Below are 23,612 nucleotides of genomic sequence, written 5' to 3'. Positions count from 1 at the left end.
AGCAGTGGATGCTCTAATAGCATGGGAAATTGTCTCCCAGGAGCGTCGACATCCTTTTTAAGAGAAGCAAGAAGTGCACCCCGCGCTCCACTGTCGAATACTCACATCCTGCCATTTCTGATCTTGCTCCTTCAACTGGGATTTTATTTTCTGCATCTCCTCGTAGCGCAGCTGACGCAGGCTCTGAACATCCTCTGCGCTGACATCGCTCAGGGACTTGCTCCTGCCACAAAAACACCCACAGTCACAAAGGTTCCCGTGGCCGGCCCAAGAGTTTACATGAAGACTGGGCTTATATTTAGAAATTCCATCTAAATATCTACTGCCCTACCCAGATGCTTCGGCGATAGTGGCCCTGAAATAGCACCACACCGATAAATGGTGTTTTTTCCACGGTGCAGAAACAAGAGCCCGGTGCTCAACTCTTTTTTTCTTTTCCACAAGGTGGTCAAAATAATCTTGAACCGTTCTAAAAGTGATAATCTGGTGCTTGTATTTACAGAGGTCAACTCTAAACTTATTATATTGGGGGAAAAAATATCAGTCATTATTAACACCACCTGTCTGAATTTGTCTATATTCCCTCAACGATAACCTAGTAAAAGTTTGGCTGTTTTTTTTTTTTTTTTCTTACTAGGCTCTTGCTAAATAATTTAGTGACTACCTGATATTTTCTCCTCAAGTTCAACACCATGAAACAATGTTCTCAACCATTCTCTAAGATCTACTGTGTCGCCGTGCAGCTGAACCCATTCACAGAAGACCACGAGTCGTTCCCACAGCCCAGCAGCAGCACCTCAGTTACCCTCTCCTTCATTAGGCAGAGTTCACAATTCAACCTGCACCCCCTGTATACGGATGTGCGCAATCAGGCAATAAAGTCGGAGTGGATGGGTTTCAAAACCTACCCTCCTCCATTAATGTTATAAACCTTAAAGACCATGATAAAAGCTATCTTCTAACAGACTTGGACTCTCAAAGAGTATAAAACCGCCCCCTAGCAGTAAAGAGACCGTTCCCAGGAGTTAGTGACTGAGTTGAATGTGGCTACTACCCCAGACCACACAGGTAAGAAAGGCCCCTCAGGAGAGTTGGGGCAAGCTCAGCCCTGAGAGCAGGGAGAGAGAGCCTGAGAGACAGAGAATGTTAGCGGTAGGCTAGCCAAAGTCCTCTTTCAGATTGTACTCTGAGCTTAATGACATTGTGACTAACTATATTTTCCCTTATATATCCTTGGGCACCTAAGTTTTGTAATCTCCCCAGCTCTCCATCACATTTTTTTTCTTTTTTAAAAAACGCTCTTAACTCAGGAATGCAAATGCCTCTGGCGGCTCCAGCCACTGATCTGCCCCCTCTTGACTCATTTCCAGTGACTTGTGAATAGGCACTTAACGCTTGAATAGGGACCTGCTGAAATGCTATCTGGAAAGGATTTTTTTTTTTTTTTTAAAAACCGGGCCTCAGCAAACACCATTGCTGATACAGTCAATCTCAATCGGCTTTTCCTCCGCGATGGTTAATGGTGGTACCCGCGCCCCAGTCATCCACATTTGAAAGCTAAGAACCACTTTTCACTTTTGTTTCACTCTTCTCCTCACTTTCAATTACTTATCTTCTCATTGAATGCGGCTTTCTTTCCATTTAGACTGCCAGCAGCCTAGGTCGAGCACCACATCCCTCCCCCTACATTTCCAAACCAGCCGCTTACATTGTAGTGGAGAAGGCATCCCTCTAGTGCTCCCTCCAACTCAAAAGCCCTTTGCTGGTGCCTCTCTGCCTTTCAAAATACCACTCAATCAAGGCTAAGCTCTCTCCACCTGCTCCGTTTTCCTCATCTCAGTTAAGGTCAACTCCATCCTTCCACTGTTAGGCTCAAAATTCCTGAAGTCCCCTAGGTTCCTCTCTTCCTCTCTAGACACTTATTTCATTAATTCCTCTACTCTCTATTTCTAGGATCCAACAACTTCTAACCACCTCCCCATCATCAGACTGATCAACGCTGTCACATTATCTACATGGAGAATTCCCAAAGATCTGTCTGCTTCCACCATCGAGTTCAACACGCACAATAGAGCAGGTTTCTAAGTCACAGTCAGCTCATGGAACACTCAACCCCATACTTGAGTGGTGGGAATTGGTTTCAATGTTTCGAATTAATCTGGTCACCAAAACTGTCGATCTGTGTGATGGTCCTTGTCCCCAGTTGGTTTTTGATTGATCAACAGCAAGCAAGCAGTCAATGGTTGGGCAGGTAGACTGAGGTGGGTAGTACCTTTAAATTGGCATAGGCTAGGAACTGGGAGAAAAGAATCACCATGACTGGGGAAAGAAGTATAGGACATAAGAGATGCAGGAGAGAAAGCCAGTCATGTAAAAATTCAGGTAAATGGCCACTACCCACTTTCCCAATTAGGCCTGGGTAGCAGAGGAAGGTTTTGGAGTCTCAGGAGTACCAGAGGGGAGTATTTGCTAGTAGGGGGCAGGTTTAGGAGTGCCCATCCTTTGAGCTAGTTACAGCAAGTCAAAAATTAACTGGTGTGTACGTGCGTGCACGTGTACACGCATAAATGCGTGCCATGTGTACGCACATGCGCGCGTGTCTCGAGAATCCAGATAGCTCCTGAGCAGGTGCACATGTGTGATCTGCTGGGAGCCGAAGCGGTGTAGTCAATTACCGCTATACTTGAGCTTCTTCCCATCAGAGTTCTAATAGAATCTTCAAAGACCTTCGGTGTCTGAACCCATCTGGTCCCTGGCTGCCTCTCCACACTCATTTCTAACTCTGTCTCACTCTTAGTCTCACTGTCCTCCTGCCAATTGGCTGTCTTGCTTATGCTCATGCCTTTTGCTTGTTCTTCAATCTGCCCAGAATACTTCTCATCCACTGGCTACCTGAGTTCCCTTCACTTCCAGGGATCCACTTAAATGGCATTCAGTGTTTTCTTCTTTCCATCCTACAAATGTCTGTCTCTCTGGGCTGACCCCAACCCCGGCCCTCTTTTCCTTGGGCATTTATTGGCATTTAAGATGTTCTTACTCTCCTATTACCTGCTGAGTCCTGTAAGATTTTCAGACATTACGTCTGATTGTTTGCTGATAGATCACTAGGCTTAAAACAAAGCCCAGTCCCTAGAACGTACTCCGTAAACACACACAGTCAGTGATCTAGGAGTGTTCTACCACTTGCCTACAGTCTTCATGACTCTTCGTTGTGAAATGTGGACTTCTCTCACCCACTCTAGCTATAGTATTTCTCATGTTTACTAATTCTTGGCCTCATCTTATGCAGTATGCACAAGCATGCCTAGGTCATCTCTCTCACAAGCCATATGCTACTTGGAAAGGAAACATGAGTGCAGCACCATGCACGCAGATAGACCCGGTATCTGTGCTAAGGATGAGAGAAGCCTGAAAGCAATCAAGCACAGAAAATCCAAACTGACTCTGTGGGAGAGCAGTTTTATGACACTGTATAGGTTTAATAGGGAATCAATTACATATAGAACTATATAAAAAACCACATAAACCTATACATGTATAATATACCTCTCACTAGATATAACTCATACCAGATTGAATTACGTGAATTTGAGAATACAGACTCCCTGAAGCCATGCCTGCAGGGTAAGAGGCTTTTTGAACTAAAAACAAAAAATATTCAGTAAGAAAGAAGGGAATCCGCAAGTCTGAGGCATGAGAGGGGATTGGATATGCAACACATGAAGTTGCACAAACTCGAAAACAAAAATGAAATACTCTTTGATACTCCAATGACCTCTCTGTGGGAAGAGAGTTGAACCATTTGTACTAGTCCAGGACCCTCCATGGCTTCTTTCCTTATTCTCCTCCTCCTGGTTTGGGAAGCATTGCTATGCACTTTCCCATACAGTGTGCCAATCAAAGGTAAGGCTGCCTCTCTCCTCTGAATGCCTGAGCACTGATGGGGTCTAGCAGCCCAGACCCATACAGCAATGGACAACGTGAGCCGAACATGAGCTAGAGTACACAAGTCTTTGTATAGGCTCAGCTGTAAGCGCAGTTTGTTCCTGTGGTATATAAAGTTACCCCATTAAAGCAGCAGCACAGGCCATAATAGTCTCCATGAGCTCCAGCAAGAGACAAGAAGGGAGGGCTCCAGACCGGCTGCCAGATAGGCTTCCAACCACCGAATATTCCTCGTTTTCCTCCTCAGAGCCTTAGCTCCTCATTCACTCATCCATAATAACTAGGTAAGGATATGATGGCTCACATCTTTAAGATCTGGTGCTATATACTTATTCTTATTAAAGCAGATTCTGACTGAATGGAGCCTCGTAGATACTAACTCTGTAAACTCCTTCAAGTTAGAAAGGTTTGCCCCAGACCACAGAGATAAAATCTAGAGCTTCTAGAGCACAAAGATGATGAAGTCTTTCGCTATCAGCATTAACCACATGACATTAAAGTCTCCCGAGATCCTTGAGTGGCAACAGCACTGCCAAGCAGTCTCTGAGTTTTCTCCTGAGGCACAGCCCCAGTCCGGTTCTACTACCTGAAAGCCTCCACGCTTGGGAAAGCTGCAATCTCTGTGTCTTTCTCCACATCTATGGAATGCAGATAATACCTCCCTGTCTGCCTCCCAGAACTGAGATAAGCCCTGAAGACAGCACCAGGGAAACCATGGGGGACACGCCTAGCATGGACCATGCACAGGTGAGTCACGAAGCTCTTCTATTTCCTTGTTCAGAAGGTTCCAGTTTACACCTTCCTTTGTAGTCGGCCCTGCAAACCCAGGTGTAACAAGCTGTCTTGCCTTTCCAATTAATTTAATTGAAGAAGTTTAAGAAGAAATCATTGTAAATCACAAAGATATAATTTCCTTGCACTCCTCTGATTGCATATGATGCTTCTGGCACTTTCTACTGGAAATAAGGGATGCTATTCTAAAATCCAACTTCAGTAAACTTATAGATGGCTGTCCATAAAATAGAGAGTCCAAAAAGCCAACATCAAGACACTTTTTCCTAAATGTGGATTTACTCACAGCCTCAGGTAGCAAATAGAAATCCAAAAAGAGTAAGTTAAGGATCTCTAGCTTTGAAAGCAATATCAATATGCTAACTTATCTATCTGAACATATATTTTCATTAGACACTATAGAATTTTGTGATGAGTAACCAGCATTCGAACTTTGTGGGACACTTTGAAATTACCATCAAGTAGAATTAAAAGAGCATAAGAAGGAATTTTCATTTATAGATGTATTGACTTACTTGGGAAAAACCAACACTATTGACATTTCAGCCAGATAATCATTTCCCGTAGAAGGCTAGCCTGCGAACTATAGTGCACCTACAAATCACTAAACGTATATAGCACACACACGTGGCTGTAATATGAGAAGCATTTCTATATATAACTAGATGCCATCTGGCATGGGAAAGAAAATCCTCAGAAAATAACGCAGGTCAACCTGTTTCCCTCCCTTTTGCCTACCTTGATTGTTTGTCCTGATTGTTATGACCTGATAATCCTACAAAGTCATCGGGCCCAGCTCTAGAAGGAAAATATAGCTGCCTTAGCTGTCTTTGACTGTCAATAAATGCTAATGTAATTGGTATTTACTTTCTTGGGATACTAATGGCCAATTTGAAGGTTATTACATTGAAAGATGGTTTGTACATATTTTTATAAACCGTTGTCAGTACCTCACTTATATAATCATATATGATCAGATCCCAAACTTCATAAAACCAAAGAAATATAAATTCATGCCCCACATAGACACACACATGAGAACTGACAGTCACGCCACACAAAGCACCTTAATAAACATAATAGATTGCATGCCAACCAAAGCTTAGTAAAACACTGACACAGCATGCACAAGCACCCAAAACTGCACAAATTGCAAGCTGCAAGCTGGGGATTTAATAGGCAAAGGACTCAAAACAAACAAACAAACAAACAAACAAAAAAAAAAAACCCTACACATTCCTCTTCACATTGGTCTGTAGCATAAATAAAGCATTCATATAATGGACAGTTAGTTTTTAATTACAAAGTCCCAAACTTTCCCACTATATTTGGAGACGTTCACCCAGCATAAATGTGAAATGTAATATTCATTAAACTCTTATAGATAGCTCAATTTTAATTTATATTTTACTCTCATGGCAAGAAATCAATGTAAGAAAATCACCTGTGCCTTGAAAAAAAAAAGGAATAGGAGAAAAGGGGGGAAATTAAATAACCTTACAACTGCTTCTAAACAGAGCTGCGTTTTCTAAGACACATGAGGCCCCATTATCTGACAAGTCATGCATTATTCATTAGCCTCCATTAACAGATTATCTTGCTGTATTTGTGTAGTTACCTTAGCAAGACACTACAGGAAGATTTTTTTAAATAGCCTTTTCAAACAAAGGCTGATAACCAATACCACTACTTGGGATTACGGACTAGAAGCGCGTGCTGCTGACTGCTATGGTTCAGAGAAAGGTCGTCAGCATTTTCAGGTTGAATATTTAAGTTTTCATGAGTGTCTGTGGTAAGGGTAGGTGCACAGTGCTGGGGACTGAAACTATGGTCACAGGCAAGCTAGGCAAGAATTCTACAGCGGAACCCACTCTAGCCCTGGGTAATTCAAGTCACATGACAACCAATACACTAAGAAAAAACGGGTAGAGTCAAGTCAGAGGTAGCTATGTGCTTACACACCTCCTCCAAACATTTACACTCTTGGTATTTACACCCCTTTAGGAAACCTGTCTCAGAGATGTGTTTATGCTACAAAGCCAAGCGTGATGACAAATGCTAATTCCTCATGGAAGTTAAGTCAGAATGTTTGAATCTTCAAGGGGACTTTAAATTACATTAAAACAGCTTTCCTATGATGCACTGATGAACAGATACTGAAGTGTTATGCCAAAGACTAATTTCTTCCCCTCAAATGCCACACCGGAATGGCAAGAGCTACCTGTCCCTCAACCATGTCTTCTATATCTAGAGTTCTTATGGTGAATTCTGTGACAATCTCGGTAGCTTCTAAAGTCTCCAAACTATTAACATTAGTAGATACTATTAAAATTAGAGATTCTGAAAGGTGAGACAGACCATGGGAAGGGGAGGTACTCAGTTTCTGAGGCTGATTAAAATAATGGGTATCCTTCACATCTCTTCCTCGAAAACTATTGCCAATTGATTTCAGTTACAGAAATCCAGGTAATGTGGCATTGAGAATGACTATCAGTTTAAAATAGCCTAGAACTGGAGGAAAAAAAAAAGTTAAAAACCAGCTTTATATTACACTGATATGTTTTCCCACTGAATATCGAATACCAGCAGACCAAACCTTCGACGTAATGTAAACATACTTCCTGTAACAATATTGGGAACTACCAGGATGATTCCTCACATTTTGAAAGTCTAGTCTGCTCTTCATGGCGGTCACGGCACAATTAAATTTCCACCGTAATCAAGAATCTTAAAAATATTTCCTAAAACTATTAACCATCCCCGCTAATAGAGCTCCTCACGAGCGAAGTACGTGAATGTGCCAGCTCCGTGACTTCTCACGTCAAGCAGTAGCATCTTTTCCTACCATAGACTTTCTAAGACGTAATTTCCTCAACTACTAGAAACCAGAAGCTTCCTGTATTGTAGGAATTAAATACCCAAAACGAACATAGTCTTAGCCCGCCCGATGCCTTTGTTACCTTCAGTCATTAAACGAAAAAAAAAGGGGGGAGATGGAGTTAAATTTTAATACAGCAAAAAAAAAAAAAAAATGCTATCGCTTTGTACAACAGTTCATGCATTGGACATTTAAATACCAAAATATTGCTATGAGGTTGCAATGTTAATGAAAAGTTAATAAAAGTCCCATGCACTGCACACAACATCCATTTAGTAACATGCCGGGAGAGAGGTGCGTGAGTTACAGAGGAGACAAACAGATACGAGGAATTGTTTTTAACGGAAACCATAAACTTACCCGTTCTCACCATAAATCTTTTGAAAGAGTCTAAGAAACCAAAAAGCCAAACATTAAAAAGGGTCGTTCTCTCCAGTGGGGTGAGCTTCTAAGCATTCAACTTTAACTTGAGTCTAACTGGAAATGGGCAAAGCTGAACAGGCTGCCCTTAGCCACTTCTTAAAGGTCAACTTTTAGTCCCCTATGTCAATGGACGGAGGTCAAATAATATCAACATCTTCATAAGAAAACAAGCCAACAAGTTCATAAGAAAAGGCCTCTGCTTGCCAATAACTAAGTTTTAGGGCTGTTCACTGTATTCAGCCTGGTCAAATTTGCCCATTTCCAACCTATAGTAAAACTGAACCAGGAAGTTGCATGGCTCGATTTTTACCAAAATGGCCACAACATAAAAAAACTGACAGACTCATGCATTTTAATGGAATTGGCACTGAACTTTACAAATAAAAATGCTACAAACTGACAGTTCACAAAACCTAGACAGACAACGAAAATCAAGTTAAATGAAATCTGCAATGACAAATTTTTAACAAAATATTTAGCTCAATAAAAAGACACTGCAAAATATGATAAACACGTAAAACCAAACCATGGCTAGACTACCACAAAAGGGCTAGCCACGATACTAAAAACCTATAGACACAATTAGAAAATATTTTTAATCCAATTTCACATTTGGAATGCACTAATGGACGCTTTCGAGCCAGAGGCAGGCTTTGCATATACCTTCTCAAATCGTCCTAAGACGTGTAAATATGAGATCGCACTTCTTCCTTGAACTGACTAGGAGTTTCTCAAAGCCAATTTTTTTTTAAAAACAGGATGCTTCAAAACGGCACACAACATGCAGAGCTGAAAACGGATGCGGCTTTTTTTTTTCAATATGGAAAGTTACACAAGAGCATCCATCACAAGCCAAATCCTTGCAGAAACACACTCTGACCTCTCAACCATCAGCCGCTTCCTGTGCCTAAGTCTGCTGGCCTCCCGGATGGCCTCCCACTTCCGTAGGTCGGCCTCGCTGCAGGGGCCAGGCCTGAAGCTGATGGGTGGCACAGCAGTCCCCAGCTTCCAAGACTGGATCTTGCGAGTCAACATGTCGTCTTTCTTCAGTCGATGGGAAGGTACTAACACCCTACAGCTACTTGGTTTGTCTTTGGGAGGGCATGTCCTTTCAAGCACCGAGAGAAATTTCGCTTGGATTTCTGGAGGTAGAGTCCACGGTTCAGGGAAGGGGACTGGCTGGTATCTATCTGGCGCCCCAGAAAGGGGCACTTCTTTCTTCTGAGCTGGGATCCTGCGAACAATCATGTCATCCTTTTCTAAATCCGGAAGTACGAGTTCACCTTCCCGACACTGCAAAATTATATCGCGTTCGACAGCATCGTCCGGCTCGGAGAACCGCCTAAAGTCTTCGAAGGCTCGAAGAACACACGGATTGGCATGGAAAGCCCTCGTTTTTCTGACAAAGAAATCGTCATTTTCTAAGTCAGGATCTAGGGATTGCGGCTCGAGGTCGTGGGCTCGGTAGCCTGGGGTGGGAGAAAAGTTCTTCCTGCGAGTTATGAGCCTCGGGCCAGAGGTAGGATCGAGTTTGACATTTGTCTCCGAAGACAAGATATCATCAGAGTAGGTTTGGAGGGCCTGAAGCAATAAAAACTGACTGGTGCACAGAAAAGAAAAAGGGAGGGAGAATCGCAGTAAGTATGAGAAGAAAGGTAATTAGGAAGCAGACCAGCATTTATCAGGAGGAAATCATTTTAGGAGCGATGGAAGGGAGTATTACAAACAAGACAAATACTCACAGCTATTCTCTGACTTTCCTGGGTGTCATCTATAGAAACACCAGGCTATACTTCCCAGGAAAAGTGGATACTATCAAGGTCAAGTGATTGACCTACAACTCAGATCAATTGTACCTCCCTGGCATAGGGGCATAGGCCTGGGCACCGCTCCTTGTACCAACTGCCTGAGTCCATTATCCACAATGGCCTCATATCCTCCCTAGGAGATGTGTGATCCTCAAGTGTGCCAAGAGTTGGCCATAATATACTGTATGCCATGGTGCAATTCATGGTAAATGGAAATAACAAAGTGGTCTATAGTCTTATTATAAAAGACCTCAAGGTGGATTTTGGTTTGTATTCTCCAGACTTGCCCTTCACCATGTCTACCTAAAAATATTCCCTTCCTCCACATCTCTATACACAGCACAACAGCAAATTTAGATTATTTTTAAAAGCATTATGGGAATGTTTTTTAAAAAGAATTCTTGCATATTAACCATTATGCACCTGGTTGTATTAATAGCAGGTTGATTTCTGTAGATACTGCCGGCGGCGCTCTCATGCGGAAGGCGTTATGTTACGCGTTGTGCCTTTACCCTGTAAGCTCCCCCATGACTCGGTATTCAGGCCCAGGTTAAAGGAGCAGCAGAAGCGGTCAGAGAAGGTGTCTGTAGCCAGCCACAAGCAGGTAGCTCATGCAGACAGGTGCACCTGGATTCCTCCAAAGCACTGCTGGTCCTCCTGGCTGCATGGCTGTCCCGTGACCTCATAGCATGTTTGGTAGCTAGCGCCAGCAAGAGTGAAGGTCTTTGGTCGTTGCTGGCTAACCTATGTTCTGCCTTTTCTAGTCTACTAAAAATGGTGGAGCTTCTGAAAGAGCCTCCATCCTCATCCTCAGAGTCAGAATTCCTTCTGCCAGGAGGTTTGACAAGGAGAAGCGGGGAAAGGGGAGCAGAGAAAGAAATGTAGAAGAATGTAAGCTTTGAAATCAGTGCTGAGATTAGATAGAAAAGGGGGCCTTTTAAAGTCTAGAATCTGAAGTATCTTATTGGGCTGCTGTTCTTGTTGTGTTTTAATAATAGAAACACAGGCCACAGGCAGTTTAATAATAATAATAATAATAATAATAATAATAATAATAATAATAATAGCATCCCAAAGGGGTGGAAGGGAGCTCACAAGTAGGTCAAAAAGGTTGTTTTGTTTTGTTTTGTTTTTAAGAGACAGAGCCTCATTTTGAAGCGTACGCTTTTTTCAAACTTTTAATCCTCCTGTTTCAGCCTCCAGAGTGCTAAGATTCTAGGCATATGCCCCCATGTACAGTCTAAGGATTAAATTTAAACATTTTCCTTTCGTTATCAAAGTTCTACAGATGTTAAAGAGCAAATAAACCTTTCTTGCTCCCTAACTCAAAAAACAAGACAGACGCCACCAGACTGGGGTAGGGGACAAACACTGCACACCAGGAGCATGCCAAAGGACAAACCTGAGTCCCTGAAATTCCTTATACCATGGCTTATAAGTCTCTCTTTTTATTTTTTTCCAGTTCATATCTTCAGGGGTCCAGCCTTTGGGAAGGAATTGATCGAAAGAACTCCCTGGGCTGGGCATGACTGGGCTAAGCTTCCGCACATAGAGATCGTCCTTCACAACATTGGGCAAGCGTGTGACTTTTTCTTCTTCCTCTTCTAAACACCAAGAGGAGGTGGAAGTTTCTTGAACTGTGTGCCAGTTCTCCATCTTGGGACCCCAAGCTCTCCTCTGGGTACTGTTCAAAATATCCAACCAGGTTAAGATACCGTGTGAGCAGTTTGTGGCGAAGAACCCGAAAGGCATGCATTCTACCTTACGTTGCTTGCACCCCTGTGAGTGAAGAGCATTAACTCCGTGTCTCAACACCACAGCTCCTAGGACCAAAGTCAGACATTACAGCATCACCTCACTTTAGCTAGAGAAAAGCTAGATGCACAGGGCTTCAGGTAAAAGGCAAATTCCAAGTTGATTAGGTGTGGCTTTTTTTAATTTAATCAGCAACATGATAGATACCCCTGGATAAATATATTTCTGACCTTGTTAGTCTATGTAGGCCAGAGGCTAACATATCAGGAGAAAACACTTCAAGAGGTGTGTTGTGAGAGGAAACCCTCAGGGTCTCTTTTGCACATGGAATCGATGGTTGGCTAAGTCATCTGAAAACACATCAGGCAACCTTCACCCACCATCAGTGTCGGAACCCCTTTCAGAACCACGAGGCTCCATACGGAACGCTGGATTTGAAAAACCATCCTTTTCCCTGGTAAGTTGAGGGGGCAGTAAGAGTTCCTTTTCGTGTCCACTACTATCAACAAGAAAGAAAAACAATGGAAGGAACATGGTAGAGCTCACGATGGACCACATCCGTGATCCAGTGAGCTGAAATAAACCAATAAACTGAGGGCATGCATCTAAGAGTAGCCCAGGTCATCAAATGCTGGCGTCCTGAAACACAATAACTGTCTTCAACACATGACTGAAAACAGAGGTAAGAAAAGAAATGCCCGTTAGTGGTATGTGGTAACTACACTTTAATAGCCATTCCCTTAACCCCGTTAAACCTCATTAAACAGTTACACAAATTCAGAAAGCATTCGACAACCACATCCCATGACACTACCTTGAAAATGTTCCCTCTGTTTCTGTGTAGACAGGGCTAGCCCAGCTTCTTCTATTATCCTCATTTTTGTCTGGCCTCTTCTTCCTCAAAGGCGCTGGCACATAGGATGGCTGCTTGCTTTTGTTAGGCAAGAAGCGATTGAATGGTAGAGCTGACTTCGGTTCAATGGCCGAAATCCGTCGGTAGGACATGTCATCTTTGTTATAATCCTGCATTTTGAAGGTGAATTCCCAATCGTTGTCACTTTCGCAACCTATGAAGCACAAGAACTCAGCTTTACCTTCCAGGACTCACCCCTTTCCCCCCAGTGTATTCTCTTCTCCCTCGGAAACCGGGTCAGCTGCTGAAAGGCTTGAATATTTTTAGAACCTTGTCAAGAAGTTGTGATAAGACCCACCAGGAGGGACTGCCTTCCTACTGCAGGCACACATAGTGCATTCTTCTGCAGTCATGACGGGCATTAGTAAGTCCCCAAACCCCTGGACAGTCCCTTCTCTTTCCAACCTTCTTTGCCACCACAATGCTTCATACATTTGCCGAGGTACATCACCTGATAAAATCTAATGAGAGAGCACCAGTCTCCAGAAGCTAAGTGATATAACAAAGGTCAAGAAGCCATCCGATTTCCAGGAAGTGACAGGAAAGCATAGAAGCCAAAGGAGAACTGAGCAAGACTCAGTGGTGATAGGCAGACTCCTAGAAGGCTACTCATAGGGACGTGGATCCTACACCAGAGAAGACAGGCTAGATGACAGTTGAAGTCCTAACGAATTGTATCTTATGCCTGCACGAGAGTTCAGAACTAAAGCTTCCCCGATAAGCACAGAAGGTGTAATGGAAACCAAGAATGTACTTAAAAGCAGGTTTAACAGAAGGGGAGTTGGGGGAGGGAGGAAGGGGGGAGGGAGGGAAGGAGGGAAGGAGGGAGGGAGGGAGGGGAGAAGGGAGGAGGGCTAGCAGGAAGGAAAGGAAAAGGAGGAAGGGGAAGAGGAGGGAAAGAAGGAGGAAAAAAAGAAGAAAAATATTTATGATCCCAAGGAAAGATTTATGATTCCCAAGGTCATTGAGAAACAAATAATAATATATTCTCTAACTGGAGGAAGAAGGGAAAACAGCTCTTTTTAAAACGCAGTAAGAATAGAGAGACCACACAAGTCAACTGGGGTAACCTCCTTCCTGTCCTTTGTTCTCTGCCTCCAGTGCATTGGCACAACACAGGGAGCTGCTGAGTGTTGCAAGCTTGCTCCCCGGCTGCAGACTATCTCCCCTCACAGCTACTGGCCCTCAGCACACCTGCCAGGTTAACTTGACCTAAAGCAGTTTGCTTTTCTCACCTGCCAGGCAGCAAACAATGCCGGCATGGTTCAAAGGAAGTGGTCTGTCACCGCTATGTCCCAAGAACCAGTGAGGGGCGGAAAGATAAGGTGGCCTCAGCCAGAACAGCCAGAGTCATTAAGCTCATCCCCCCTCCCAGCCCCCACCCCAGCTTTGTGTGAGTTTGTTTACCACTTTCTTAAAAAAAAAAAAAAAAAAAAAAGCAAAATAAAAAACATGCCTTCCTTACTTAAACCCTACTCACAAAATTTGGAAATCACAGACCATTTGCTTTTTGAAGTTTTAAACTTAAAAATATTATTTCTTTTAGCCTACATACAAATACCACTCCTGATATGTTTTCGTATAAAACTCATTAAATGCACAATTTTCTAATCCTAAAAATATTATCCTAATTGTGGTTACCACCCACTATAATTGTGTGGGCAGCAGAATTTTAATACGGTAATCACAGAAACGCTTCATGCTCCTCCAGCTCCCTCCTCCTACCCTATTTACACATGCCCGCCTGTACAGCCCTTAAACACGGTGCCCGTGCACTGTGACCATGGGACCCTCTGCAGGCCACATGTAAAGGAGGCTCAGACCTTACACCACAATGTCTGTACGTTTTGATAAGAAATCCAATCTTGCCGCAAACCCACAACCTTTCACCCTGTGATACTTTGACAAGTAGACATAAATTCCAACAAAGCATCCCATAGGTTCCTCGGTCGGGACAAAGGAACACAGTAGGTCGACATTTTTTCAGTCTTCGTTTACAACTGTGATTACTCCGATGAATTATAAACCTTACAGGTGTGATCATCTTCCTCTGAACTCCGAAAGAGTCACACCTCTCAGGAAGGACAGTGACAGTCACCAAGGTTAACACTAAACCATTCCCATTTCTCTACTCTCTCTGCTCTAAAAGAACTTAGGTTTGCTATGCTTCACTCACCTTTGGAAAGCAAGCATGTTTATCTGTGGTGTTTGAGATTTCGCATAATAAGGGTCTTGGGTCAAATATTTATGTCCATAACAAACAAACTGAAAAGCTTCAAAGATGGAGCGAAACTTCACAATCAGTTGATAATGAGGGTGCTCAAAGCTCAGGACGCCTTTAAAGGGAAAGGCTTGGTCTTGGAAGTGCTGGCATTTAAACCAGAATCTCACGGATGTTGGCCGTGGGCTCTACCACTGACCTCAGTATTTGAAGAACTGTTATCTTTGGTTTCCACTTAGACACCCTGGACTCAGACTACCTAGATATTTAGTCAGGAACTATTAGTACTACCTAAGAGCCGCAGGAATAAGCCACAGATTCCTTTACAGCCCTTTGCCTGCTAAGCCAATGTGAAAGGGAGTGGGGTGGGGCGTGCATTTCTTCTTTTACAAAAATCTACTGATCATTACTGATCTTGTGTGAATATATGTGTGCTTGTTCCTGACACAACACATATGTAGAAGGAAGAGGAGAGCTCTCAGGAACTGATTGCTTTTTTCTCCCTCCTTCCACTCCGTGGGTTCCAGAGATGGAACTCGGGCGTAGTAGTAGTAGTAGTAGTAGTAGTAGTAGTAGTAGTAGTAGTAGTTAGTAGTAGTAGTAGTAGTAGTAGTAGTTAGTAGTAGTAGTAGTAGTAGTAGTTAGTAGTAGTAGTAGTTAGTAGTAGTAGTAGTAGTTAGTAGTAGTAGTAGTTAGTAGTAGTAGTAGTAGCAGTTAGTAGTAGTAGTAGTAGCAGTAGTAGTTATTAGTAGTAGTAGCAGTAGTAGTAGTAGTAGCAGCAGTAGTAGTTAGTAGTAGTAGTAGTAGCAGCAGTAGTAGTTAGTAGTAGTAGTAGTAGTAGCAGTAGTAGTAGTAGCAGTAGTAGCATGCAGCTCTAACCACTGAGCCATCTTCCCAGCCCTGAAGGCATGCATTTCAGAGAAGGGTTTGACCCCTAAGCTTTCAAGCTTAAGGGACATTTCCTTCCCAAGGCAGGACTTGGAGTAACTCCTCCTCTCACCCTCTGTTGTGGATTGGCATGGAGCACAGCTGTAAGATGCTTCCCACCTCCCTGCTACCCAGTCAATCAAAGCTTAGAGAAAACCACTGAAATACTTCTCCTCTTTAGGATTTCTTAAGTAGTTCTGGTAAAATTAAGACAGGAAAGGAAACACGTCTTACAGAGTCTTGACGCACTTTGTGTTTAGATGTTTGTGATAGCAGGTCTTACTAAGTGCTTGTCGCTAAGTCTCTATATCTCAAGAGAGTCTCACTGACAAAATCCAGTCCCACTGAGTCAGGGAACCAGCCCCTCAGTCGTCCTGTCCAAATACAGAAGAAAACAGCAACAGCAAAATACCTACGAGCACGGCTTTAGGAAAAATCCACATTCCGGTGAAAAATCTTCATTTTCGACTGACTCCCCTCCTCCGTTTTCTCTCCATATACAAAGAAATAAAATACAGCCCAAGACACAGCACCCACTCACCTTCCCTCCCGCCTCTGAGAGTGAGGTCTGAGGAGCAGCTGGTCAGTGATCTAGACCCCAAGGAGTCCAAGCTTTCAAAGGAATCTTCCCTCCTGTGGCTCCCGGGAGGGGCAGGAAAGTCTCCTCTGTCCGGACACCAGATATCCCCGTAGCCACTGTCCCGGCCACTTCTCTTCAGGCAGCTAGAATCTTCAAGTGCCTGAAAGAAACGTGGTATAAGTCTCAGAGAGTGACCATGAAATTGCCAAGATGCAAAAGCTCTGATTAATTCCTGACAGGGTTTTTCCTTTTCAACAAAAGAAGAAGAAAACAAAACCCATTAAAAGTACATCTTTCCTTCTCCATAAACCGGACAATGGGGGAGGTATTCAAAATTCCACATAAGAAAATACCTGAAATTATTAACAAAAGTTGTACTCAAAACGTAAGATGAAAATACTAATAAAAAATCAAAACTATAGTAGCCATGAAATGCTGGTCAGTGAGAGAGAGAGAGAGAGAGAGAGAGAGAGAGATCAAAGAAAAAAAGTTCCCTCCCCAAGAAATAGCTGGGGTGGTTGATGTTAAACATAAGACCAGAATGACATTTTGAAATCACATCAAGTCTCAAAAAAAAAAAAAAAAAAAAAAAAAAAAAAAAAAAACCCTATTTTAAAGATAATGCACATTACAGAATTCATTTGTTTTCAATAATTATACGGCCTAGATGCAAGATGCTGGCGACCAGGACATGCTTGACGGCGAATAAGACGGAAATGTCCTTGGACTGAAGTAAAGTAGTAGTTTGGCTCTGATGTGTATACGAGATACATAGAAATATGGCAAAAGATATTACCTTTCGGTTTATAACTTATGTAGAACTTTCCCAAAATAGGCCTTCGAAATTAACATGCCTCTGAAACTTAATGTCAAAGCCTAACTGGCCCTTTAAAAATTAGGGCACAATAAAAGTCAACAAGGCTATTCTCAGGTGGCCTTATAAGAATTATAAGATGAACACGCAAAAGAGTTGGAGATGGGTTCTAATGCTTTGAATTAATCCGGCCCCCAAAAGCGGAAATCTGCATGTATAAACGCTGAAGGTCCTTGTCGCCAATTGGTTCTTGAGCCATGATCCATAAAGAATCGATGGTCAATGGCTAGACAGGAAGACTGGGCAGGTGGACAAAGGCAGCACCTTTGGGTTTGCATGTTCTAGGAATCAGAAGAGAGGAAGGAGGAGATCGCCCTGAAGGGGAAGAAGACCAGGCCTAAACACCCGCCAACATGTAAGAATAGAGAAAGTGGCCACACGGGAAATTGTGTTGGGGTAGGAGAGATGAAATATAGATTTTAAAATACATAGCTCAGGAGTACTGGAGGGGAATGTTTGCCAGCATCGGGAAGGATAAGAACTCCCCGGCCTTTGAGCTACCTGAGACATATTAAAATAAACTGTGTGTGTGTGTGTGTGTGTGTGTGTGTGTGTGTGTGTGTGTTCCTGCATGCATGCATGCCTGCCTGCCTGCCTGTCTGTCTGTCTGTCTGTCTTTCATTCAAGAATCCAGAGGGCTCTGGCAGGTAGCTGGGAGAGTGACCAGCTGGGAACACAAAGTGGTTTAACTTATCACCACTACACAAACATTAATTAAATCACAATCTAACTTTGAAATAGTTGAGAGACCATGAGGGAAAAGATTCAGTTTTGAAATGATCATGAATATTGATGAGCTTTTTAAAGTATATATGAAAGCTACACAGAAAAACAACTTTACTTTTGAGAGACGTACCCGAGAATGTAAGACTAAAGTGTGTTACCTGGATTCCTCTTCAGACGGCTAAGTAGAAACGGGTAGATGAGCAGACGCCATGTTAGATAAGAACGAGAGGAGGTTTGCAAGTGTTATCATTGTCTTAACGTGTATCGTGCTACTCGCAACATGTGAAGAAAAGCTGGCAAGTGCTCAGAACAAATAACTAGCAGCTGTCTTGAGCAGACTTCTGCCTAAATCAGTTCCTTCAATTCGTGAGTCAATTGTCTGACAAGCGTTTGAAATGCCAAGAATGGCCGGCCAGTAAAGAGATTTCAAACTGCCATTAACCTTGACATCCTGGCGTGAACAAGGCCAGGCTCTCCCTGTCCCCTGCTCAGTACCAACAGTACTAACAGGCTAATGTCCCAAAATATGAGACTGACATTTTAAAGTCAGTTTTCAGATGCATCAGGCTTTCCAAACACAAACTTCCATCCCTTTTGAAACCTCAGTGTTAACACAATATGACTTCTGACCTTATAAATGTTAGTGTACCTGACTAGCAACTATGTGACCCGTTATAAATAACCCCGGTCTGGCCCTACTGCCTGAGGACTTCACCCTGCCAAGTCCCCCAAAGTGAGTCACCTGCAAATCACGATCTGACTCAAATACGAGCTTCCAGTGAGTATGGTTTTATTGTTGTTTCCGGTTGGCATTGGCATTGCCAGGGAACTGGGAAAATACAGTCGACAGAATGTCTTACGTATTAGAGGAACTGATACAAAACTAATGATAGACTTGTGTACTTCTCATGTCTATTCCGACCAGGTAATGGAATATTAGGACCACAACCACAGTCTTATCTACAAAAGAATGTCTTCTGACCACACTGACTCTGACATCGGTGGGCATGAATGTCCTTTAAAGAGGCATTCCTAGAACAAACTGCCCTGAAATTACTCATCCTGAGTCAGTGCCATAAAAGGTTAGGGAGGCTATAAAGAACACGAGTCCACAAATCTGTGTCCCTCGTAGCTCCTAACTGCATAGCTCCATAGGTCAAACAACTGTGAAGGCAGGTTTCCCTTGTACCTAAAACTCCTTACAATTACCCCACCAAAGCCTCACCCTCTTCCACAGCAAGGACTGATCTGCTCTCAAGTCTCAGACAATTACACTCTCTGGTAGATGAGTCATTCTCCAACACCTAGCACTATACGTATACGTGGCAGTAACTCAACTACTAACTCAGTTAACTTGGGCAAAAAGTGTGAGGGCAGAACTACTAACTCTCTTCTGAGTGTTACATGCTCGAACACTGAGTGTACACATGCACTGCACAGAGGTGTATGCACACATGTTTGAGTGTTCAAGCGCATGCAGGGATCTGTGTGCAGAGGCCAGAGGCCAATCTCCACTGCTGTTTGTTTTTTGTTTTTTGTTTTTTTAAAGAGACATCCACCTTGCGATTGTTTGGTTGTTTTATGGTTCTTGAGACCAAAAGCAGGATACTTGGTTAGTCTGCTCAGCAGGCTATCCTGGCTACCCAGGGCCCAGGAATCTCACTATCTTAGCTCCCCAGTACTCAGATCACGTGTGCACATTACCACACTCCACACTGCATGAATTTGAGGGATCAGACTCATTCTCACCCTTACATAGCAAGCATTTAACCAACCGAGCTATCTCCCCAGACCGATTTCTTACAACATAAGAACAAAAACTAACAACCACAAAACCTTATAATCCCATCTTTTTGTAATGTCCTAGGGTGGCTAAACGCAGGAAGCGTGTTGTGAAAATCATGGAAAGAGAGCAGAAGGCAATCATTTTTATCATGACCAAATATTCCTCTGTTCCCATCATAACTATCGTTTATGCCATCCTCACAATGTGCCGGGAACAAATACTAAATATCTTTCTTCTTTAATCTCATCAGAGAAATCTCACAAAGCAAAGCACTGTGTAGAAGGTATTTGATCATTTCGAGCACCTATTTTCTCTCAATCCTTATAAAGTAACCTGGATGAATAGTTCCACAGAGAAATTAGTTTTTGCACTAGGGCCCTATACATAGAGATTTTTACAGAAAAATCAATATAGTTTGCTCTCAGCACTTGGTCCTTCTCAGTCTGTGAGTTTCTAACTCCTGTTGGAGTGTGAAGGAGCAGCGATGCATGTAAAAACCAAAATCCTGGGCTCAGAAGTTCAGAGTATTTGATGCTCTGGCTTAGTTACCAGCGCCGACGTCGGGCAAACCACAACTCCAGTCACACTCTCACATGTATCCCTGAACATACACATGCACACACAAATGTATAACGTCCTCAGTAGTCAACCTGCAATCCCAGCAGTTGGGGGATAGAGGCAGGAAGATCAGGAGTTCAAGGTCGGGGGCTGGAGGGATGGCCCAGTGGTCATGAGCCCTGACTGCACTTCGAGAGGTCCTAAATTCAATTCCCAGCAACCTCATGGTGGCTCACAGCCATCTAGGATATGATGTGTCTTCTGGTATGTCTGAAGACAGCTACAGCGTACACATATACATACAATAAATAATTTCTTAAAAGCGTCATTCAAGGTCATCCTTGGCAACAAACCAAGTTTTGGATAGCCTAGATTACTTGAGACTCTGCCTTAAAACAAGCAAAACTTTGTCAAGTTTCACTTAACATGTATTACTCTTCAAGGAACACTAGCACCACAGTGATATTGGAATGTAGTCACTAGAGATGATTATCCACCACAAGAACAAATTAATATAAAGAAATTGAGTAACTCCTATAAATGTTAATAGCCCTAAAAATACCGTTTTACTGCAGGTTGAGTTCATAATGAGTATAGAAACAGTTAAGTTATATAGTGTATAAAAAAGAATGTGTGCGTGCTATCAAATTCCTAAAATTGAGGGCATAAAATTCTATACCTCGGAACTGGTCTGGAATAGATAGCCCACTCCTTGGAAGCAACACATAAAGACAGAAAACAAGGAACTACCCTGCCTACACAGCCCTGTCTCGTGAGGACAGACAAACTTGCCATGTTTGCTGTGGAGGAGGGGACACAGAAGGGAAGAGTGTGACAAAGTGACAGTAGTCATTTCATACAGATGTTGGCTGTGTCCTTACCTTAGTCAAAGCTTGTCCTAAAAGAGTCTCAAAAGCCTTCAAATTGAGATAGGGACCATGATAGTAGGGGTTGTTTTGTGCTTTTCTTCCCAGCCAGTATAAAGTTATCAAAACCTAAATGGAAAGAACAGGGTCAGTGGGCTAGTAACCAGGTACCAGTTCAATCGATTGCGGTGGATACCTTGCAGTTCACAATACGTCACAGATGAGAAGCAGACTCTTAGATATATGGTGCAGAATGTGGTCATCTGAAATATATTCCTGATACAGTTCATTGTTTCAAAATGGGTTCTCAGATCAAAAGGCACAGAACCCAGTAGGCCATCATATACTCTATGGTAGTGAGAACAGCACACAAGGTTGGCAGTGGTGCTCGGTAGAATGAATTCTTAGCATGCATGGAGCCCTGGGTTTAGTCCCCAGCACTGCAGGACACTGGCTCTGGTGGTATATACCGGACCCCCATCACTTAAAGATGGCGGCAAGGGGACCAGAAGTTCAAAGGGCACATGTGTACGTGAAAACTATGGGAACAGACGGGTCTACATGAGAAGCTGCCTCAAAAAACAGATGAGTATAAACAACAAGTGAAACTCGGGGCCAGGGTTTGGGGGTGGGAAGGGGTAAGTGTGCGTGTGAGAGAGAGACAGAGGGACAGAAAGAATGCACACAGGTCCACAGGTGTGGATAACTTCTAGAAGCCAACTCCCATTTTGTAGCTTTGTTTTAGGCAGGGCCTCTCATGTAGCTTGCTGCTCCGCTGGGCATGGCCAGTCACAAGTTTCTGGGCAATGCTCTGTCTCTGACCCCCATCTCACATTAAGACCACTGTATCCAGCTTTTTACACTGATTCCAGGGATCCAAACTCAGGCTACCAGGCTTGTACAAGCCACCTCCCTGGCCCGTAAGCGAAACTTTTTATGTCACTATTTTTCCAATAAAACTATATCACACCTAAAGTCAGTAATTCTCACTACTTGATGACATTATTCTTAAGTAGAGCTGTTATATTTAGATATTCTTTCATAACTATAGAATATTAAGGACATGATGTCAGCCTACACTGAATAATTACCTAGAGTTCTTAAGTAGTCAGTGTCTCCTTTTTGTGCCTAATTTGATGGTCTCCTGCTTGTTCCCCTAAAACTCTTAAATTGAGTTTGCTATTGCCAGACTAGAAATATAACAAAACCAGCCCTTGAAACTTAATCTTCCATTTTATGCCAAAGTCCAGTCTATACAAAGTCTAAAGATACATTATAATATGTGCTCTTAGACTCTAACTGGTTGGTTTCTAGGTAAAATTTAATTAGATAAGATGACACAGCGTGTATTCTTAGATCTATTGTGACTTCATAGAATATAAAGGAAAAGCTATTTATAACATCCCATTAAATGCAGCTTACATTTTTCAGTCTCCTGTCAGTCTCTTCTTGCCTGTGAAGAAAAAGAATGTATTGATTAAATAATATCCACAGCCCTTAAATTATTAACTATAACTAAAATTTATTTTCATTATAAAGTACTATCGGTGTTAAAATCCCCTGTACGTTCTGAAATCTTAGAGCACACAGCACAGGGATCTTCCCATAGCCGCTGACTTAAATATTACAGTGAGTTTTCTATAAAAAGAAATCATTTGCTCTTTTTCTTGTTTTATCCATGATTGTCTGATGAGCTGTTCAATTTTCTTTAAGTAACATTTAAACCCATGCTGAAGGTTTTTAAGCAAAAACCAAAGCATGCATACGACAAGAAAACCAGACACAGACAAGTGAAAGGAAAAGACCAGACAAACAGCTTGAGTGTTCTCCACTGTTCACAGCTTTTTTACCCAAGAAAACCCTCGGCAAAATGCCTAAAAATCCTGACCCTGAAGATTGCAGTTATAAAAATTGGCCACGAATCAAGTGTGGGATCTGATGCCTTCAACCCCAGTACCAGGAAGGCAGAGGCAGGCAGATCTCTGTGAGTTCATGGCCACTAGTGAGTTAAGTGAGCTCTAGCCAGGACTACTAAAGTAATACTCAGTCTCAAACTATCATGACCTATGGCCTGAACAGTCAAAGTTCTATTACAGGCATGTAGGACAATTTTATTGGCCTGTGAAAGAGCATGGTGCCTACAAGAAAGTCAAAAGGAAACAGGTACCACCTCAGTGTTGAAGAGACTTAATAATGTGTAGCAGAACAGAGGGGCCTCCCTCGAGTACGGAAGTATTTTGCATCATTGCCTACACAGGGTATCAGTGAGAGCTACACTGCAGAAGGCTGAGCTGGATGGACTCTAGGATGGCTTTTCAGCATGACTGTACGTAGTAGAAGAAAAAATACACACATGCATTTGCTGTCAACACGTATGTGGAACGTGTCCATACGTCAAGCTGGTCATGTGCATAGCGCACATTCATTAATACGGAGAAGAAGAAGAACAAGGTGAGAGGGAAGACAGACAATGGCTGAACTCAGCTTTCCAGCGTCAACAACTCTTCCTTTTCACAGAACAAGCACGACACAAAATGGACCTAATATGCAGCTCCAACCC

At 42.7% G+C, this 23,612-nt stretch overlaps 1 protein-coding gene across 51 annotated transcripts in view; it reads right to left on the bottom strand.

Moving 5' to 3' along the window:
* Positions 1-23,612, bottom strand: part of Lmo7 (LIM domain 7) — a 202,842-nt gene that overhangs the window by 40,253 nt on the left and 138,977 nt on the right. For 12 of the 51 annotated variants that reach the window (XM_087586221.1, XM_087586227.1, XM_087586237.1 and 9 more), the window contains 9 exons: positions 22,475-22,505; positions 21,068-21,181; positions 16,204-16,402; positions 12,416-12,668; positions 11,249-11,530; positions 10,474-10,674; positions 8,919-9,638; positions 7,976-8,005; positions 106-223 (listed from right to left, as the gene is read on the bottom strand). In XM_087586221.1, coding sequence (XP_087442347.1) covers positions 106-223; positions 7,976-8,005; positions 8,919-9,638; positions 10,474-10,674; positions 11,249-11,530; positions 12,416-12,668; positions 16,204-16,402; positions 21,068-21,181; positions 22,475-22,505 — 1,948 coding nt within the window. 51 annotated transcript variants of the gene reach the window in all.

This window comes from Rattus norvegicus, chromosome 15 (assembly GCF_021556685.1).
Source record: "Rattus norvegicus strain SHRSP/BbbUtx chromosome 15, alternate assembly SHRSP_T2T, whole genome shotgun sequence".
Lineage (NCBI taxonomy): Eukaryota > Metazoa > Chordata > Mammalia > Rodentia > Muridae > Rattus > Rattus norvegicus.
The sequence above is the reverse complement of the archived record's forward strand: the minus strand, read 5'-3'. Positions and strand labels throughout refer to the sequence as shown.